Here is a 14,809-nt window from a genome sequence, read left to right as displayed (position 1 = left end):
GTCCACTAACAAGTGACTATATAATTTACTTTTGTAAAAAAACCAAATCTCAAAAAATTTTGAAACCTTTGTGGTAATAATGTATGATTAATGATCAATTAGTAAAAATTTGGGATCAAATTCATCCTCTCTCCCATAAATTTCATCTATTTGAACAAACGTTTCCATTTTTACCCTTTATTTAAATTCCGTTACATCTACCTATTTCATTCGATAAATAACAAGTAATCGACACTCAAAATTCTGTAGCTATGTGTATAAGACTTTATAGCTCAAACCCGAGCACGAAAAATTGAGTCTCGATCAATATTCTTCGACGGATTTTGTGAGGTAAAAAGTTAAGAGTAAAATTCAAAATTTTTGATGGAGGGCAATAAGGTAATTAAGGTGGAGGGGATAATGGGCCTTATCTAGTTAAAACCACAAACCAGACGATCACTCACCGCTGAAACAGAACGCAAAGTTCATCACAAAACTTTCTGAATTTCACTCCTCAACAACAAATCCCAAGAATTTCAAAACCCCATTTGAATGGCATATTCTATATGTTCTTCCACACCCATTTGCTCCTTTAATGCCTCAACCAAGCCCAACCCTGGTATGTTCTTCTCTAATCCTGCTTTTGCTTCTATTAATTCCCTTTTAAGATGTGTTCATAGCCATTTCTTTTCGCATTTTGTAGGGGTTTTTGTTGGCAACTCAGTGCCCCAGAAGGCTTTTCGGATCAATGAAGCGTTTCAAAGAACAAACCCCAGGAAGCTTTTGTCCGTTGAGGTCAAGGTATGGTTTCTCTGGACATTTCTTGTTAACTTCTCTTCGTTCTTGTGCAATGAACTTGATTGGTTATGGCTGATTTATGTACAAATTGTAGCACTGGAAATCATGGGATTGTCTGTAGCTCTATACTGAATGTCCTAGATGAAGGATTTAATTAGGAACTTCTTAATGTAGGAATGGAAGAGCATGTTTGAACAACCATTAGCTAGGTAGATGAGAATTAATTGAGTTTGAAATAAGGTTTGCAAATCGAAACTGTCTGAATCGAGTTAATTTTATCGTTTTTTCATCGTAGAGATTTGATTCTCTAAGTTTTTGGTCGAAGTTACAATGTCTTAACTATTGGTTAGAGAGGGGAACGAGACATTCCTTATAAGAGTGTGGAAACCTCTCCCTAGTAGACACGTTTTAAAATCGTGAGGTTGACGGCGATATATAACGAGCCATAGCGGACAGTGTCTGCTAGCGGTGGGCTTGGGCTGTTATAAATGGTATCAAAGCCAGTCACTGTACGGTGTGCCAGCGAGGATTCTGGTCTCCCAATGGAGGTGGATTGTGAGATCCTACATTGGTTGGAGAGGGTAACAAAACATTTCTTATAAGAGTGTGGAAACCTCTCCCTAGTAGGCACGTTTTAAAACCGTGAGGCTGACAGCGATATGTAACATGCCATAGCGGACAATATCTGCTAGCGGTGTTACAAATGGTATCAGAGCCATTCACTGGACGGTGTGCCAACGAGGATGTTGGGCCCCAATGGGGTGGAATGTGAGATCCTACATTGGTTGGAGAGGGGAACGAAACATTTCTTATAAGAGTGTGGAAACCTCTCCCTAGTAGTGCATTTTAAAATCGTGAGGATGACAACGATACGTAATGGGCCAAAGCGGAGAATATCTACTAGCGGTGGACTTGGGCTGTTACAAATGGTATTAGTGCCAATCACCGGACGGTGTGTAAGCGAGGACGCTGGGGTCCCAATGAGGGTGGATTGTGAGATCCTACATTGGTTGGAGAGAGAAATGAAACATTTCTTGTAAGGGTGTGGAAACCTCTCCTTAGTAGTGCGTTTTAAAACCGTGAGGCTGACGGTGATACGTAACGAGTCAAAACGGACAATATCTACTAGCAGCGGGCTTGTGCTATGTTTGGTTCAATGGATTTGAAGTGTAATGGTTGTTGGTTTCATTTTTTCGATAAGTTGGTAATGTCGTCGATTTTGGCCTAACACCAATCAAACTGAGCTGATTATACCTCTAATGAACTTCACGATACTTTGAAACAAAGGAAGAACACAATTTACTTTTCTTTTTCAGTTTGTTTGAATGTGTTATAATCTTGCTTTGGCAGGCTTCAAATGATGCAGATAGTACTAAACCAACCACAAAATACAAGAGCATAGTTTGCACAGACTGCGATGGAAATGGTAAGTGAAATCCTTATACAAAGTTGAGACTATGTTCATACTTATAAGAAACCAAATATGGTAGGAAATAGAGCTAAAGATCAACTGATTACCTTCGATCTTAATTCTTTTCGCATTCGGGGCACAATTGAGATGCCGTTTCAAGGGTTATCATAGAGGAACTGTCCGACATAAGGCAAGTGATAGAGACATAGAAATTCCCCACGATGAGAGGGACGGCCTTGGTCCAATGGCACTCAGAAGTGGAAGGTGTGGGCTTCCGAGAGCCCCAGCACAAAGGATCACCTCTCCCTTTTCACGCACCATTGTTTACATTTTCGTCTACACGTTCGTTTCTTGGGGCCGTGTCTCCAATGTTCTTGGATCAGCTCGAGGTTCCTCGTTTCGTAGATAGTTTGAGTTTACTGATTTTTTTCCCTCGATTTTCAGGTGCTGTCCAATGTGCTCAGTGTCAAGGAACAGGAGTGAATTCAGAGGATCACTTCAATGGACGGTTTAAAGCTGGTGGCTTATGCTGGTTGTGCAGGTATGCACAGAAAGCTCTCCCTGCTTTTAATGATATTTTGTCCACCTTACTCTTTAGTAGAACTATAAATTACCATTAGCATGTCCTTAAACTCTCACAAGCTCGACTATGGTAACTCGGAGCTAAAAAGGTCAAATTTATGTTATGTGGGTTAAAGTCCGATTCTGATGACTCAATGAGTCATTTATTTAGAGGGCGTTTAGCTCTAACTAGAGTGTTGTAACTCAGAGTTGAAAAGGTCGAACTTATGTTATGTGGCTTAAAGTCCGATTCTGATGAGTCAATGAGTCATCTCCTTTGAGGGCGTTTAGTTCTCTAACTAGAGTACTGTAGCTCAGAGCTAAAACAGTCAAACTTGTGTTATGTGGGTTAAAGTCCGATTCTGATGATTCAATGAGTCATCTACTTAGAGGACGTTTAGCTCACTAACTAGAGTACCGTAACTCAGAGCTACAAAAGTTGAACTTGTGTTATGTGGGTTAAAGTCCGATTTTGATGATTCAATGAGTCATCTACTTAAAGGGCGTTTAGCTCACGAACTAGAGTACTATAACTCAGAGCTAAAAAGGTCTGATTCTCATGACTCAATGAGTCATCTACTTAAAGAGTGTTTAGCTCACGAACTAGAGTGCAGTAATTCAGAGCTTAAAAGGTCAAACTTTTTTTATGTGGGTTAAAGTCCGAATCTGATAACTCAATGAGTCATCTACTTAGAGGGCATTTAGCTCACTAACTAGAGTACTGTAACTTGGAGATAAAAAGGTCAAACTTATGTTATGTGGGTTAAAGTCCGATTATGATGACTCAATGAGTCATCTACTGGAGGGTGTTTAGCTCTCTAACTAGAGTACTATAACTCAGAGCTAAAAAGGTCAAAACACCTTGTGTTACGTGGGTTAAAGTCCGATTATGATGACTCAATGAGTCATCTACTTAGAGGGCGTTTAGCTCACTGTAACTCAGAGCTAAAAATGTCGAATTTATGTTATGTGGATTAAAGTCCTGTTTCGATGACCTTGATGAGTCATCTACTCAAAGGGCGCTTGGCTCACAAGCTAGACTACTGTAACCCGAAGCTAAAAAGATCAAGCTTATGTCATGTGGGTGAGTGTAGTCAAGTATGCATAATCACGACCATGGTTCATTTCGGGTCTTACGAGATTTCGTATAGAATTAATAATACTGAGGGTACCGTGATGAACATTGCAGAGGCAAAAGGGACATCCTGTGTGGTGGCTGTAATGGAGCAGGTTTTGTGGGTGGATTCATGAGTACAGCTGATAGCTAGTTCTTTCAGCTGCACCACAAATTTGAGTATTTTAAGATGAAAAAGCCTATTAGTTTCAGTAGTTTTGTATAATGGGTCACATTATTTCTAAGTTTGTATTTGAAAATTATGAATGTTCTTGTTTTGCTATATTGTTTTGTTGCATAATTTGATATCGTTCAACGTAATGAATGATTTAAAACGATGAAAATTGCCTATTTTAGTCGGCAATGTTAATCCGAACATAACTAAACTAATTAAAATATTATAACCTCGATAAAATAAACGGTTGATTTGAATCTTTGTTCTCATCGTTGAACTACAAAAAAAGTAGTGGTGAAATGAATGACGATGTTTATACTATAGTTTTTCTATTTTCTCGTGTCATCACTAAAATGAATGACGATATTTTCTATTTTCTATTTTCTCGGCCGGCCTTCCTTTTCCCACCGCCCGTCTGTTAGGAATCAGGACTCTCTACGATATTATTGTCCACTCTCGTGGCTTTGCTTTGAGCTTCTCCAAAAGGCCTCATTAAACCCATGACACTTTAGAGTATTCCTCACTTATAAACTCTTTTTCTGGAGCCCTTGAACAAAGTACACCATTTGTTCGACGCTTTAGTCACTTTTGACTATACCTTCGAGGCTCACAATTTTTTGTTCGATATTTGAGGATTCTATTGACATGGTTTGGCTAAGTTTGAGGATTCTATTGAGATGGCTTGGCTAAGCTCACAATTCTTTGTTCGATATTTGAGGATTCTATTGACATGGATTGGTCTTTGTTCCATATTTGAGGATTTTATTGACATGACTTGGCTAAGTTTAGGGCATAACTCTGATACCATGCTAGGAATCACAACTCCTTGAACATAAGCTCTCATGGCTAGTTTGGGCTTTTCCAAAAGGCCTTTCACTTATAAACCCATGATCTTCCGTGAGATTCACGTAAAGAGTGCTTTCTTCTTACAATCTCCTTATGAGATCAGCTTCCCCTTCTTCTTTCACTACTTGGGCGTTGTTATTTCTGTAAGTTCGTTCTCCATTTTTGAAGTTCTTAGCTTCTTCCAATTGCCAATTTGTGAATGATTTTCTTTGGGATTACCTACTTGTATTATGGATCATGAAACACTGCCCGGAAATTTCCGTTCCATCAAAATTGGGCTCTGATTACGCGGGCTAGTTAGGGTTTGGGATGAATTATTGAGAGAAGTATTCAACGGCCGCATTGCGGTGGTCGTTTTCAAATTCCATACTTTCTTGCGTTGCGGATATTGGACATTGCGTAATGCCCACCAACTGTTCGATGAAATTCCTCTATGAAATGGTATATTTTACTTCTTCATCCGTCTTCATTTCCCCTCAATGTGGCTGTCACTTTCCAAAATTCTGCTATTTTCGTGTGACGAATATCGAACTTTGCATATTGCCCACCGAATGTTCGGTGAAATTCTATTATAAATTGGTATAATTGTACATATTCTCCCTTCTTCATTCCCTCTCAATGTGGCTGTCGCTTCCAAATTTATACTCCTTTCTGATGATGAACATTGAACATTGCATAGTGCCCACCAATTGTTTGACTAATAAGTGGTATGCTCTTACATGTTCATCCTTCTTTGCTCCCCCACACATAAAAGGAAAAAAGTAATCCATTGAGAATTGAAAGGTTTTAGATTCAAAAGGTAGCTGTTTTCTGATGATGAACATTGAACATTGAACATTGAACATTGCATAGTGCCTACCAATTGTTTGACTAATAAGTGGTATGCTCTTACATGTTCATCCTTCAAAAAGTAATCCCCTGAGAATTGAAATTTGTGGTTTTAGATTCAAAGGGTAGCTGTTTTTCTGTTTGGTATATCAAATTTTCTCTAGAACCTTTGATTTTGTAAGTACAAGTTATGATGTCGGATCTGTACAATGAAGAAAGGCTTGCACCCTCTAATGCAATGGATATCATAATGTCACTCAGAGTGGCAAATTGATGCACGTCAATGATGACCAAGGTACACCTTCTTGGTAAAGTCTACCACTTCAGAGCCAAGCGTCGACCGGCTGAAAATGCTGGGCAAGTTGCCAAGTTCAAATGACGTGACGAGATGCAGCTCAAGGATCAACTATTTCCTTGGATCATTATGGATTCGTTTCGATAACATGACCTTGTGAATATTAGGAATTCAAAGTTTCCTTCTACTCAATGGAGTTTATCCCTTTTCATAGTCTAGTGTTTTATAGGAAACTGAGTTCATTCCTATATTGACTTTGATGTGCTTTTACCTTTACTATGCAGCTCAAGGATCAACTGTTTCGTTGGATTATTATGGATTTGTTTCGATAACATGGCCTTGTGAGTATTAGGAATTTAAAGTTCCCTTTTACCCAACGGAGTTCATCCCTTTTCATAGTCTAGCATTCTATAGAAACTGAGTTATTTCTTATATTGGCTTTGATATGCTTTTACTTTTACTATGCAGCTCGAGGATCAACTGTTTCATTGGATCATTATGGATTCGTTCGATAACATGACCTTGTGAGTATTATGAATTTAAAGTTCCCTTCTACTTAATGGAGTTCGTCCCTTTTCATAGTCTAGTGCTTTATAGGAAACTGAATTCTTTCTTATATTGACTTTGATATGCTTTTACCTTTACTATGCAACTCAAGGATCAACTGTTTCGTTGGATCATTATGGATTCGTTTCAATAACATGACCTTGTGAGTACTATGAATTTAAATTTCCCTTCTACTCAACGGAGTTCATCCTTTTTCCTAGTCTAGTATTTTACAGGAAACCGAGTTATTTCTTATCTTGGATATGCTTTTACATTTGTAAAAGCATATCCAAGTTGCATTCCTTGCATTTGTGTTCAATGAATATGATCGTTTTCCATCTTATGCATCAAATTGTATAATCAAACTCGCAGGGCTTGTTATGCCACTAAGAGCTTATTAGAATAGTAGAGTTGTTGACTTAAGTATACCTTAGTAGTTAGGTATTTAATATCTCCCCTAGTTCCTATGAATTTTAGTTTTGAATCCTTCCTCTTTTGTAACGTAACATTGTGAAAGAAAAGTTGGGTATTTTTTTCGACTACTTCGGTGCCACGAGAGGGAATAATTATTTGGAAAGTTAGAACAACGTAGCCGAAGATTTTATACCGTTGGATGTTAGAGAGAGAAACAAAAAACTATCGGATAATTATGCATCAAAGGTTTAGAAACACATTGTTTTTGTTTTTTGGAGCATTAATTTTGGACCCATTTGGTAACGTTTTTGTTTTTGTTTCTTGTTTTCTATCGCTCGTCACTCTTTTTTAATAAAAGAAATGAATATCCAAAATTTTAGTGTTATATTTATTATGCATTTTAGAAGTAATAAAATGATAAAATAATACTTTTATTTATATTTTGAAAGAAAAAAAAAAAAAAAACTAGATTTTTTAGTTGTTTTAAGATTTTCACGCATCGAGTGAGAGACTAGAAACAAGAACAGGTATCAGTTTTTCAAAAACACACGAAGACTTCTATGTGTAATGTTTTGATGCATTTGTTTCCCTTTGATTCTATTCATTACATTTTTCAAAAACACACGAAGACTTCTATGTGTAATGTTTTGATGCATTTGTTTCCCTTTGATTCTATTCATTACATTAACATTCCTCGGCCCCTCGAAATCTCTTAATCATTAAATCAAGTTTTACTCTCATCATTGGTTGGAAGAAAACGGTTTCTAAAGATCTCGTGAACATTAGATTTACCATTCCTTTATAAGATTCTACATCATTTGAACTTTATATATCAGTTTTACGTGTTATGGTTAGTATCAAAAGTACTTCACACGAACATCAAAGGAAGACATACAAAGCTATAAGGGAACTTCCTTGTAGTTGGTGATACCTGGAACCATCCTACTTAGCTACTTCTTCCAGCACTGGAACGTTCTTCCATGTATCTTCTAATCCGTTCATTTGCAACGGTGGCAACGAGAAGACGCTAACGGTCGAGCTCCTGCTTCGGATTTCCTTCAAAACCCGTAATGCAGATACAGTGCTTTTCATATAAAGCGACTCCATATACTCTATCTCTGAAAGTTCCTTGGTTGCCTTGAGCAGATCATCAATGTTGGTGGTGGCAGCCTTCGTAGGAGCACCGACTTCATCGACTCCATTCGAACCAGAAGGAGGCTGCTCATTCAAAGGGAAGAGGAGATCCAACATCAGCTCACACTGCTTTACGAGCGTGTATAGCAAGTCGGTCGTAAAGAAAGGCTGTTGCAGAACTTTCTGACTGTAGGGCAAGCGGATGAGCGCGCCAGTCCTTTTGTCATACTTCTTTAGAATCTTCACAAGCCCTATAAAAAGGTATGCAAATTGTCGCTTAGATGATTTGAGCAATAACGAATTACTTCAGTCTTACAGAGTGTTCATCTTTTTCATAGGCAACTGAAGCATATTCTACGCACAAGGAATTGATTCAGCGGCATGTGGCCACAATTTCAAGATCCCAAGTAAGTAAAGAAATCATTATGTGCCGTAAGAACATAAAAAAGCATAAAGTTCATCAATACTGAAGAATTTTCATCATAATGAAAGATGGAGAGCTTGACCACAAAAGGGTGTAAATGCATTCAACCATGCCAAGTGCACCAATCAATGCATAAACGTAGAGAAAGGGTAAAGGAAAAGCAAAGGGAAAATAATGCATACCTGTAAAGTTAAGGGCACTATAATTCTCCAGTAGAACCATTTCTCCATGGAAGTCCACAATTTCCTTGCGAATTTTAATCATCTCTTCATTGGAATCCATTGCTTTTCCTACCCTGTCCTGTAGCTCCTGAATTATTCAAAAAGGAAAGTGGAAGCAATTTGGTTATCAGCTTGAAGACCTGTATTGTTTGATTGGTTGTAGTTTCTAGAGATGAATTTAACAATTTAATCAAACTATTTTGGTGTAAATTTCTCGATCATGAGGTTTTTCTCTACCAGCAATCTGGAATGAATGTGGATCATCAACTAGTTCTACAGATTGGCAAAAAAACAACATACATGAACATTAAACGATTACTGAACATCTTGTTTCAAGAACCATAGGATTAAATGCCTAAATTGATCCGTAGACATCTAAGAATTGGATTTTCTGGTGATCATTTGGCTAGGTCAAATTCCAGAATTGAATCGTATCTACTTCATTAATTGCAAGACTAATGAAATTCGCGGCAGCAGAACAAAACACAGATCTCAGCTCTCTCCAAGATAATGAGGAACTAAAAAGTAAAAGCAGAGAAGAAAAAAATACCTTCAATCTAATGATGTACTCTTCCTCCTTCTCCACAAAAAAACTATTAAATTTCTCAAGCTCATCCTCCAACAGCTTAATGAAATTCATCTCCTCGCTCGACGAAAAATCATCCTTCTCTCCATCCGCAGCAGAACTCCCGACGGCAGCATCAATTCTCGGTCGCTTGCTCGGCCGGTCACCGCCTTTTGGCTCCACAAGCTTGAGCCGCTTCTTCAACTCCTTGTATGACAAAAACTTGTCCCGCCACTCCGGCAAAGTTTCTTCGATCTGGTTGCTCAGACTCTTGCCGAACTTCATAACCACGGTTTCCGGCGCCGGAGAAACAGAAACGGAACGGGAAACGAGAGAGAAATTGGAATTGGAAATGGAATTTGTGGTGGTGGGAATGGCAATTGTGAGGTCGAAGCAGTTGGAAAAAGAAAGGAGAATCGAGGGAATATAACGGTAGGCGAAGAATATTCGAAGAATTAATCTGCGAATATCCCTTTTAATCTTCTTTCAGCATATTTCGCGTTTTATTCCCTCAAAGCGATAGTTGAGGATTTATTATTTTTTTAATATTTTATTTTCTGTTTATTTATTACATGGTGGCTTGTGATTGGTTGGCTATATTTAAATAAAATATTCTCAAACTTTTTTTTTTTTAATTAGAAAATTCTAAAAATTAAGCTTTAAATGGATAAATTGTGTTCAAAAGGCCGTGTTATGAACACGACTCTCCACACTGGTATGATATTGTCCATTTTGAGTATAAGCTCTCTTAACTTTGCTTTAGGCTTCCTTCCACAATGGTATGATATTGTCCATTTTGAGTATAAGCTCTCCTAATTTTGCGTTAGGCTTCCTCAAAAAAATATGGTACTGATAGAGAGAGTATTTGTTCATTATAAACCCATGATTATTCCTAAATTAGGTCCAACAAATTGAAGGTTTAAGATATAAAAATGTTTAATAAAAGGAAATATATATATATATGTATATGTATGTGTGTATATATATATATATATATACATCCTTTATCAAGTTTTCGAACGTTTTGGTTGTTTTCCTCTTCTAATTATGTTTGGCTCGTAGATCAAGATTTTGTCCGGTTGATTGATGTCAACTAACCATTAGTAAAGATAAGTCTCAATAGGGCCTAGTGTTCATATAACTCGATAACCCGATCAACCCGAACTACAAATGTTGGGTTTGGTTAGTTTTTTTTTTAAAAAAAAAAAATTGGATTTGGTTGAATTTTTTATTTTTAAAAAATTCAGTTTAAACTTTATGAACGTTTGATATTTAACATTTATAATCGAAGTTAGTGGTGTGTTATAACTAACATTTCATATTTGAACTTATGTAAGTAATTTTTTTAAAAATAATTAAAAAAAAGAACAGCCTGACAATTTCAGATGATTTGTGAGTTGACTTTTTTATTGTCGGGTCAACCCAATCAACCCAAAACTAAGGTTACAATCCCGCCATTTTTTAAAAAAAATTAAAAATATTTAACATTTGTAACGGAGTTTTCCGTTTAGTGATGTGTTCAGTAAATATTTTATATTTGATTTTATGAATTTTTAGTTATTAATAGTATGGATAAATAATAATTAAAAAAAAACAAGTTATTATAATATTACAAATTTAAAGATAGTGGGTTCAATAGGTAATTCTATGAAAGTATGGGGGGTAGTTTGCAAATATTCAACAAATAAATAGTTTATATCAAGAGGAAAAAATAAGTAAATAAATAAAGAAGGAAGAAGAAGAAAAGATGAACACGCGGTTGCGGTTTGTTTATGTTAACTGCTATTAACGGTATAAAATTACGGAGTTCCGCGGGATTCCGTAAAGTTTCAATGGAAGTCGCAATCGCAACAATATCCTATCCATTCATACCTTGTTTATCCCTTTCTATCCGGTATTAGGGATTTCGATTTCGGTTTTTCGATTTCGGTTTCGATTTCGGCATGTTTCTATGTTTTGATGTTTGTAGTTTGATTTTTTGCCGAGTATGGTGACGCCAGAGAGCTGGATTTCTGTTTGGATCGATCGATTTCTCTCTTGTTTGGGGTAAGTTCTCTTGCTCTGTGTCGATCGCCCTATTTCTGTTATCAATTTCTCTCTGGTTTTCGGAATTCTTTGATTCGAAGCATGCGGATTAGGAACTTAAGCGTTGCTCCGGATTGTCTGCTGTTGATTAAATTTGGTCGTCTGTGGGGACTTTTTATGGATTCGTGATATATTCATCTTATGATTGTCATTGTTATTTCAGAGGTTATATTTTGGATGACTGTTTTTAACTGATGGATGAATTTGTTCTACAAATATTTTCGGCTTCTCTTATGAATAGTTAGGAGCTTTGGGAGAGATTTCATTGATCTTAATCTGTAATTAAGGAATTTTTTTAGTGAAACAAATACCAGTTGGTTCTTAGTAGCAAGTCTTCATCTCTGAAGAAGGAGATGAAGATAGCTTCATTTGTCTTCCATGGATTGAACATTTACACATTGTGGCAGGCATATTTTTAATTAGGTTAATTTGTTCCCTTACTAATAAATTCTTTCATGACGAAGCATTGATCGAATTATGTCAGAAATGGACAAGTTTAAGTGAAAATTTGGGATATTATAGGAAACAGAATCCATGATAATCCAAGCAAAAATACATCAGGATATTTCTTCGTCTTGGCAATTTCGTGACCTCGTTGAAGAAGATGGACTATGGTAGGAGATCAAAGCTCTTAGATTGAGTGGATCATAATTGAACTCATCATTCAAATCGACTCTTGCTCACAAATGTATGCTCTTTAAATTAGTAGCAAGCTAACACATGTCGTATATCGTTAATTTATCAAGTGATTGATCATTTATCTTTCTTCAATTCACTAAAGTAGTTCACCTCTCTGTTACAATGTTTCATGTTTCGTTGTCATTAACTGAGTCAATGACATTGAGGGTTCATTTTTCTAAGTTAGTGATCTGCATAGTCGGTTTATTTCAAACTTCATTGAGGTCCCGAAGTTTAACCGTGTTATTGAATTCCTCTCTCGACTTAAAAGTATGATGGAGGCAATTAGAAATGGCAGTATCATGATGTTCATGCATTTGCATTTATCATTAATTCAACTGTTATGTTGTTGTCTGTTCTGCAATTATCCTAACCGCAGTTTTCAATATGATTCTAACAAAGGAAGTGTTTCTTTTTGTAGGAGCACCAAATGTGCACCTGCTATCTCCGGGAATAATCTGAATTCTAGGATGCCAAGCATGTCAGAAGATTTTTGGAGCACAAGCACGTGTGATCTCGATGAGTTGATTACGCTTCAATCTCGACAGAGCTCATTTATCAGCATAATAAATCACAACCCTAAACATGGAGGTGGCACTGACGATCTGAGCAATCATTCTGACTTTGTAAATCATGGTAAACTCAGATCTTATTTTCCACTGCTTGCTGGAAAGCAAAAAGGATGTTCCTTTGTTTGCACTTTCATTCGTCATATAGCTTTAGTATCATTAGTTCTATACCTGCTCTAGTCTGGTTTAAAGTGAATCGATTTGTGTCACACAAGCTTATATGCCAAATTGCAGGTTTGATTCTTTGGACTCAGACCAGGCTTCAATGGATCGGAAATTATGAGCCTGCGAAACGAACCAAAAAAAATCATTTTACAGGATTAAGGTGAGTCTAATTTTGACACAGCTACATACTCGTTCACGGCATCAACCTCGCTGTTAAATATGTCCACATGCTTATAATACAAATGAAATCTGTCTCTTGCCGATATTCCTAGTAATTAACTGAATATTTTCTCATCGTATTCGCCAGTTGTTCGAAATTTTAGGTCATTACAAATCAAGTAGAAGTTTTTGAGTTGAAGCACACCCATTTTGGAAAGTCAAATTTCCAAATTTTGAGTCATTGAAAATTTTTGCCCCAACCATATTGCTTGGTTTCTGTTTGCAGTTGGTATATGACCAAAGACCTCTTGCTGGAAAACAAAAAACCTTTTCCTCGGCCCATACCTTTATCTGTAAGGCTGCTCTTTGCTGTTTCCTTTAATTGAGTACACATTCAAATCCTCTGCTTTGAATATGTAATCATGATACATTTGACAGGAAATGGTAGACTTTCTGATAGAAGAATGGGAAGAAGAAGGGCTGTATTATTGAGCCAATCAATGGAAATAAAACGCCATCACCTTGTACATACACCATGTTTGTGACTTTTTCAGAGTTTAATTAAACGGCCACTGCCTTAACTTGGGATCAATTCGGTATTAACAAACAAAATGACACCACCTGGTTGGCGGTACATTGAAGATCTCTAGGGGAGAAGCCAAGTGTGGAATAAACTGAAATCCAAGTTCTTCTGAACGATCGGCGAGCTAAACGGTGAGCCTCCTCCGACCATCAGCTAATATATATACTTCATACATACATATCGAGCTTTTTTCATTGTTTCTTCTACGCATGACAGTATGCATCAACTTTGTTGTGTGTTTAATACAATGTTGATGATTGACTTGTTGTAATTGATGTATAAGAATAGATATTAATCTCTAACCCACAAACTCTCTGGCTTTGAATTCTGATAATACTGAGCTTGATTTTGTGGTGATATTGCTGTCAACTTTGTGTTGGATGGTAGAGAACAAATAATAGACAAAGTCAAGTCCCCATTGTCCTTTTGTCTGGTGGTTGTGGCATTAAAAGACTATAAATTTTGAAGGGTTTATGGTTGAAGATGCAAAGATGCTTTTGAAACTCATTTTCAGCTGAGAATACTCACTGTTGTTAGCATATGGACCCTACCTCTTTAGATCAGAAATCTTATCTCCCATTCTGATAATATAGAATGTAGGTAGGAGGAAGTGGAATCATTTTTTGGTGGCATAAATGTTTTCACTCAAATTATGTACTTTATGAGTCACAATGAGAGAGAAAATGATCTTTGTTTTCTTTTTCAATGGTTCATATATATTGGAATATAATGGTACTCATCCCGAGTTTGTATGTTGCAGCAGTCAGATTCAAAGTATGATAGTGGCCTGCATAGAGATAGTTCCCGGTAAAATTTTCATTTTCTATAGTTGTTATATAATCTCTATGCATAGAAATATAATGGTATTCATTATGAGTTTGTACGTTGCAGTGGTCTGATTCGAAGTATGATAGTGGCTTGCATAGAGATAACTCCCGGTAAAATTTTCAGTGTTTAGGGTCAATAACTTATCTTATGAGATGAGTTGAAGTACTCATAGTACTCGTAGCTAGGTTTTATAAAGGTGAAAAACTACTTAGATGGTGTACGGAAAAAGATATCAATTTCTAACTATTGCATAGAGATAACTCCTGGTAAAATTTTCATTTTCTATAGTTGTTATATAATCTCTATGCATAGAAATATAATGGTATTCATTATGAGTTTGTACGTTGCAATGGTCAGATTCAAAGTATGATAGTAGCTTGCATAGAGATAACACCCGGTAAAATTTTCAGTGTTTAGGGTCAATAACTTAT

General features: G+C 36.6%; 3 protein-coding genes across 10 annotated transcripts; 2 read left to right on the top strand and 1 right to left on the bottom strand.

Annotated features, from left to right (window-relative positions):
• The first annotated feature begins 431 nt into the window (after window positions 1-431).
• LOC111798573 (protein BUNDLE SHEATH DEFECTIVE 2, chloroplastic) lies at window positions 432-8,982 on the top strand. Of its 3 annotated transcripts, XR_015421661.1 has the most exons (10): window positions 432-598; window positions 683-780; window positions 2,128-2,203; window positions 2,633-2,729; window positions 6,292-6,348; window positions 6,476-6,531; window positions 6,666-8,034; window positions 8,114-8,362; window positions 8,440-8,508; window positions 8,594-8,982. XR_015421661.1 is itself a non-coding variant. In XM_023681814.2 (5 exons), exons 1-5 carry the CDS (start codon window positions 532-534, stop codon window positions 4,015-4,017), a joined length of 417 nt encoding a protein of 138 aa, XP_023537582.1. In that variant the 5' UTR covers window positions 433-531; the 3' UTR covers window positions 4,018-4,146. The 3 variants fall into 3 exon arrangements, 1 of the variants encoding a protein (XP_023537582.1); XR_015421662.1 differs by lacking the exon at window positions 6,666-8,034; XM_023681814.2 differs by lacking the exons at window positions 6,292-6,348; window positions 6,476-6,531; window positions 6,666-8,034; ... (1 more) ...; window positions 8,440-8,508; window positions 8,594-8,982 and adding an exon at window positions 3,939-4,146 and having other exon boundaries at window positions 433-598.
• LOC111798574 (SPX domain-containing protein 1) lies at window positions 7,739-9,783 on the bottom strand. Its single transcript, XM_023681816.2, has 3 exons — window positions 9,297-9,783; window positions 8,708-8,834; window positions 7,739-8,352 (listed from the first exon to the last, which is right to left on the bottom strand). The coding sequence occupies exons 1-3, from the start codon at window positions 9,594-9,596 to the stop codon at window positions 7,910-7,912; spliced, it is 870 nt and encodes a 289-aa protein (XP_023537584.1). The 5' UTR covers window positions 9,597-9,783; the 3' UTR covers window positions 7,739-7,909.
• Window positions 9,784-11,040: 1,257 nt separating this feature from the next.
• On the top strand, window positions 11,041-14,720 carry LOC111799122 (uncharacterized). Of its 6 annotated transcripts, none has more exons than XR_002815777.2 (7): window positions 11,042-11,357; window positions 12,496-12,710; window positions 12,878-12,968; window positions 13,254-13,320; window positions 13,406-13,681; window positions 14,314-14,357; window positions 14,442-14,665. XR_002815777.2 is itself a non-coding variant. In XM_023682531.2 (5 exons), the coding sequence occupies exons 1-5, from the start codon at window positions 11,299-11,301 to the stop codon at window positions 13,457-13,459; spliced, it is 486 nt and encodes a 161-aa protein (XP_023538299.1). In that variant the 5' UTR covers window positions 11,042-11,298; the 3' UTR covers window positions 13,460-13,907. The 6 variants fall into 6 exon arrangements, 1 of the variants encoding a protein (XP_023538299.1); XR_002815775.2 differs by having other exon boundaries at window positions 14,311-14,357; XR_015421782.1 differs by having other exon boundaries at window positions 11,041-11,357; window positions 13,416-13,681; window positions 14,311-14,720.
• Window positions 14,721-14,809: the final 89 nt, after the last annotated feature.

The sequence above is a fragment of the Cucurbita pepo genome, chromosome 7 (assembly GCF_057944985.1).
Source record: "Cucurbita pepo subsp. pepo isolate OVF chromosome 7, ASM5794498v1, whole genome shotgun sequence".
NCBI lineage: Eukaryota > Viridiplantae > Streptophyta > Magnoliopsida > Cucurbitales > Cucurbitaceae > Cucurbita > Cucurbita pepo.
The sequence above is the reverse complement of the archived record's forward strand: the minus strand, read 5'-3'. Positions and strand labels throughout refer to the sequence as shown.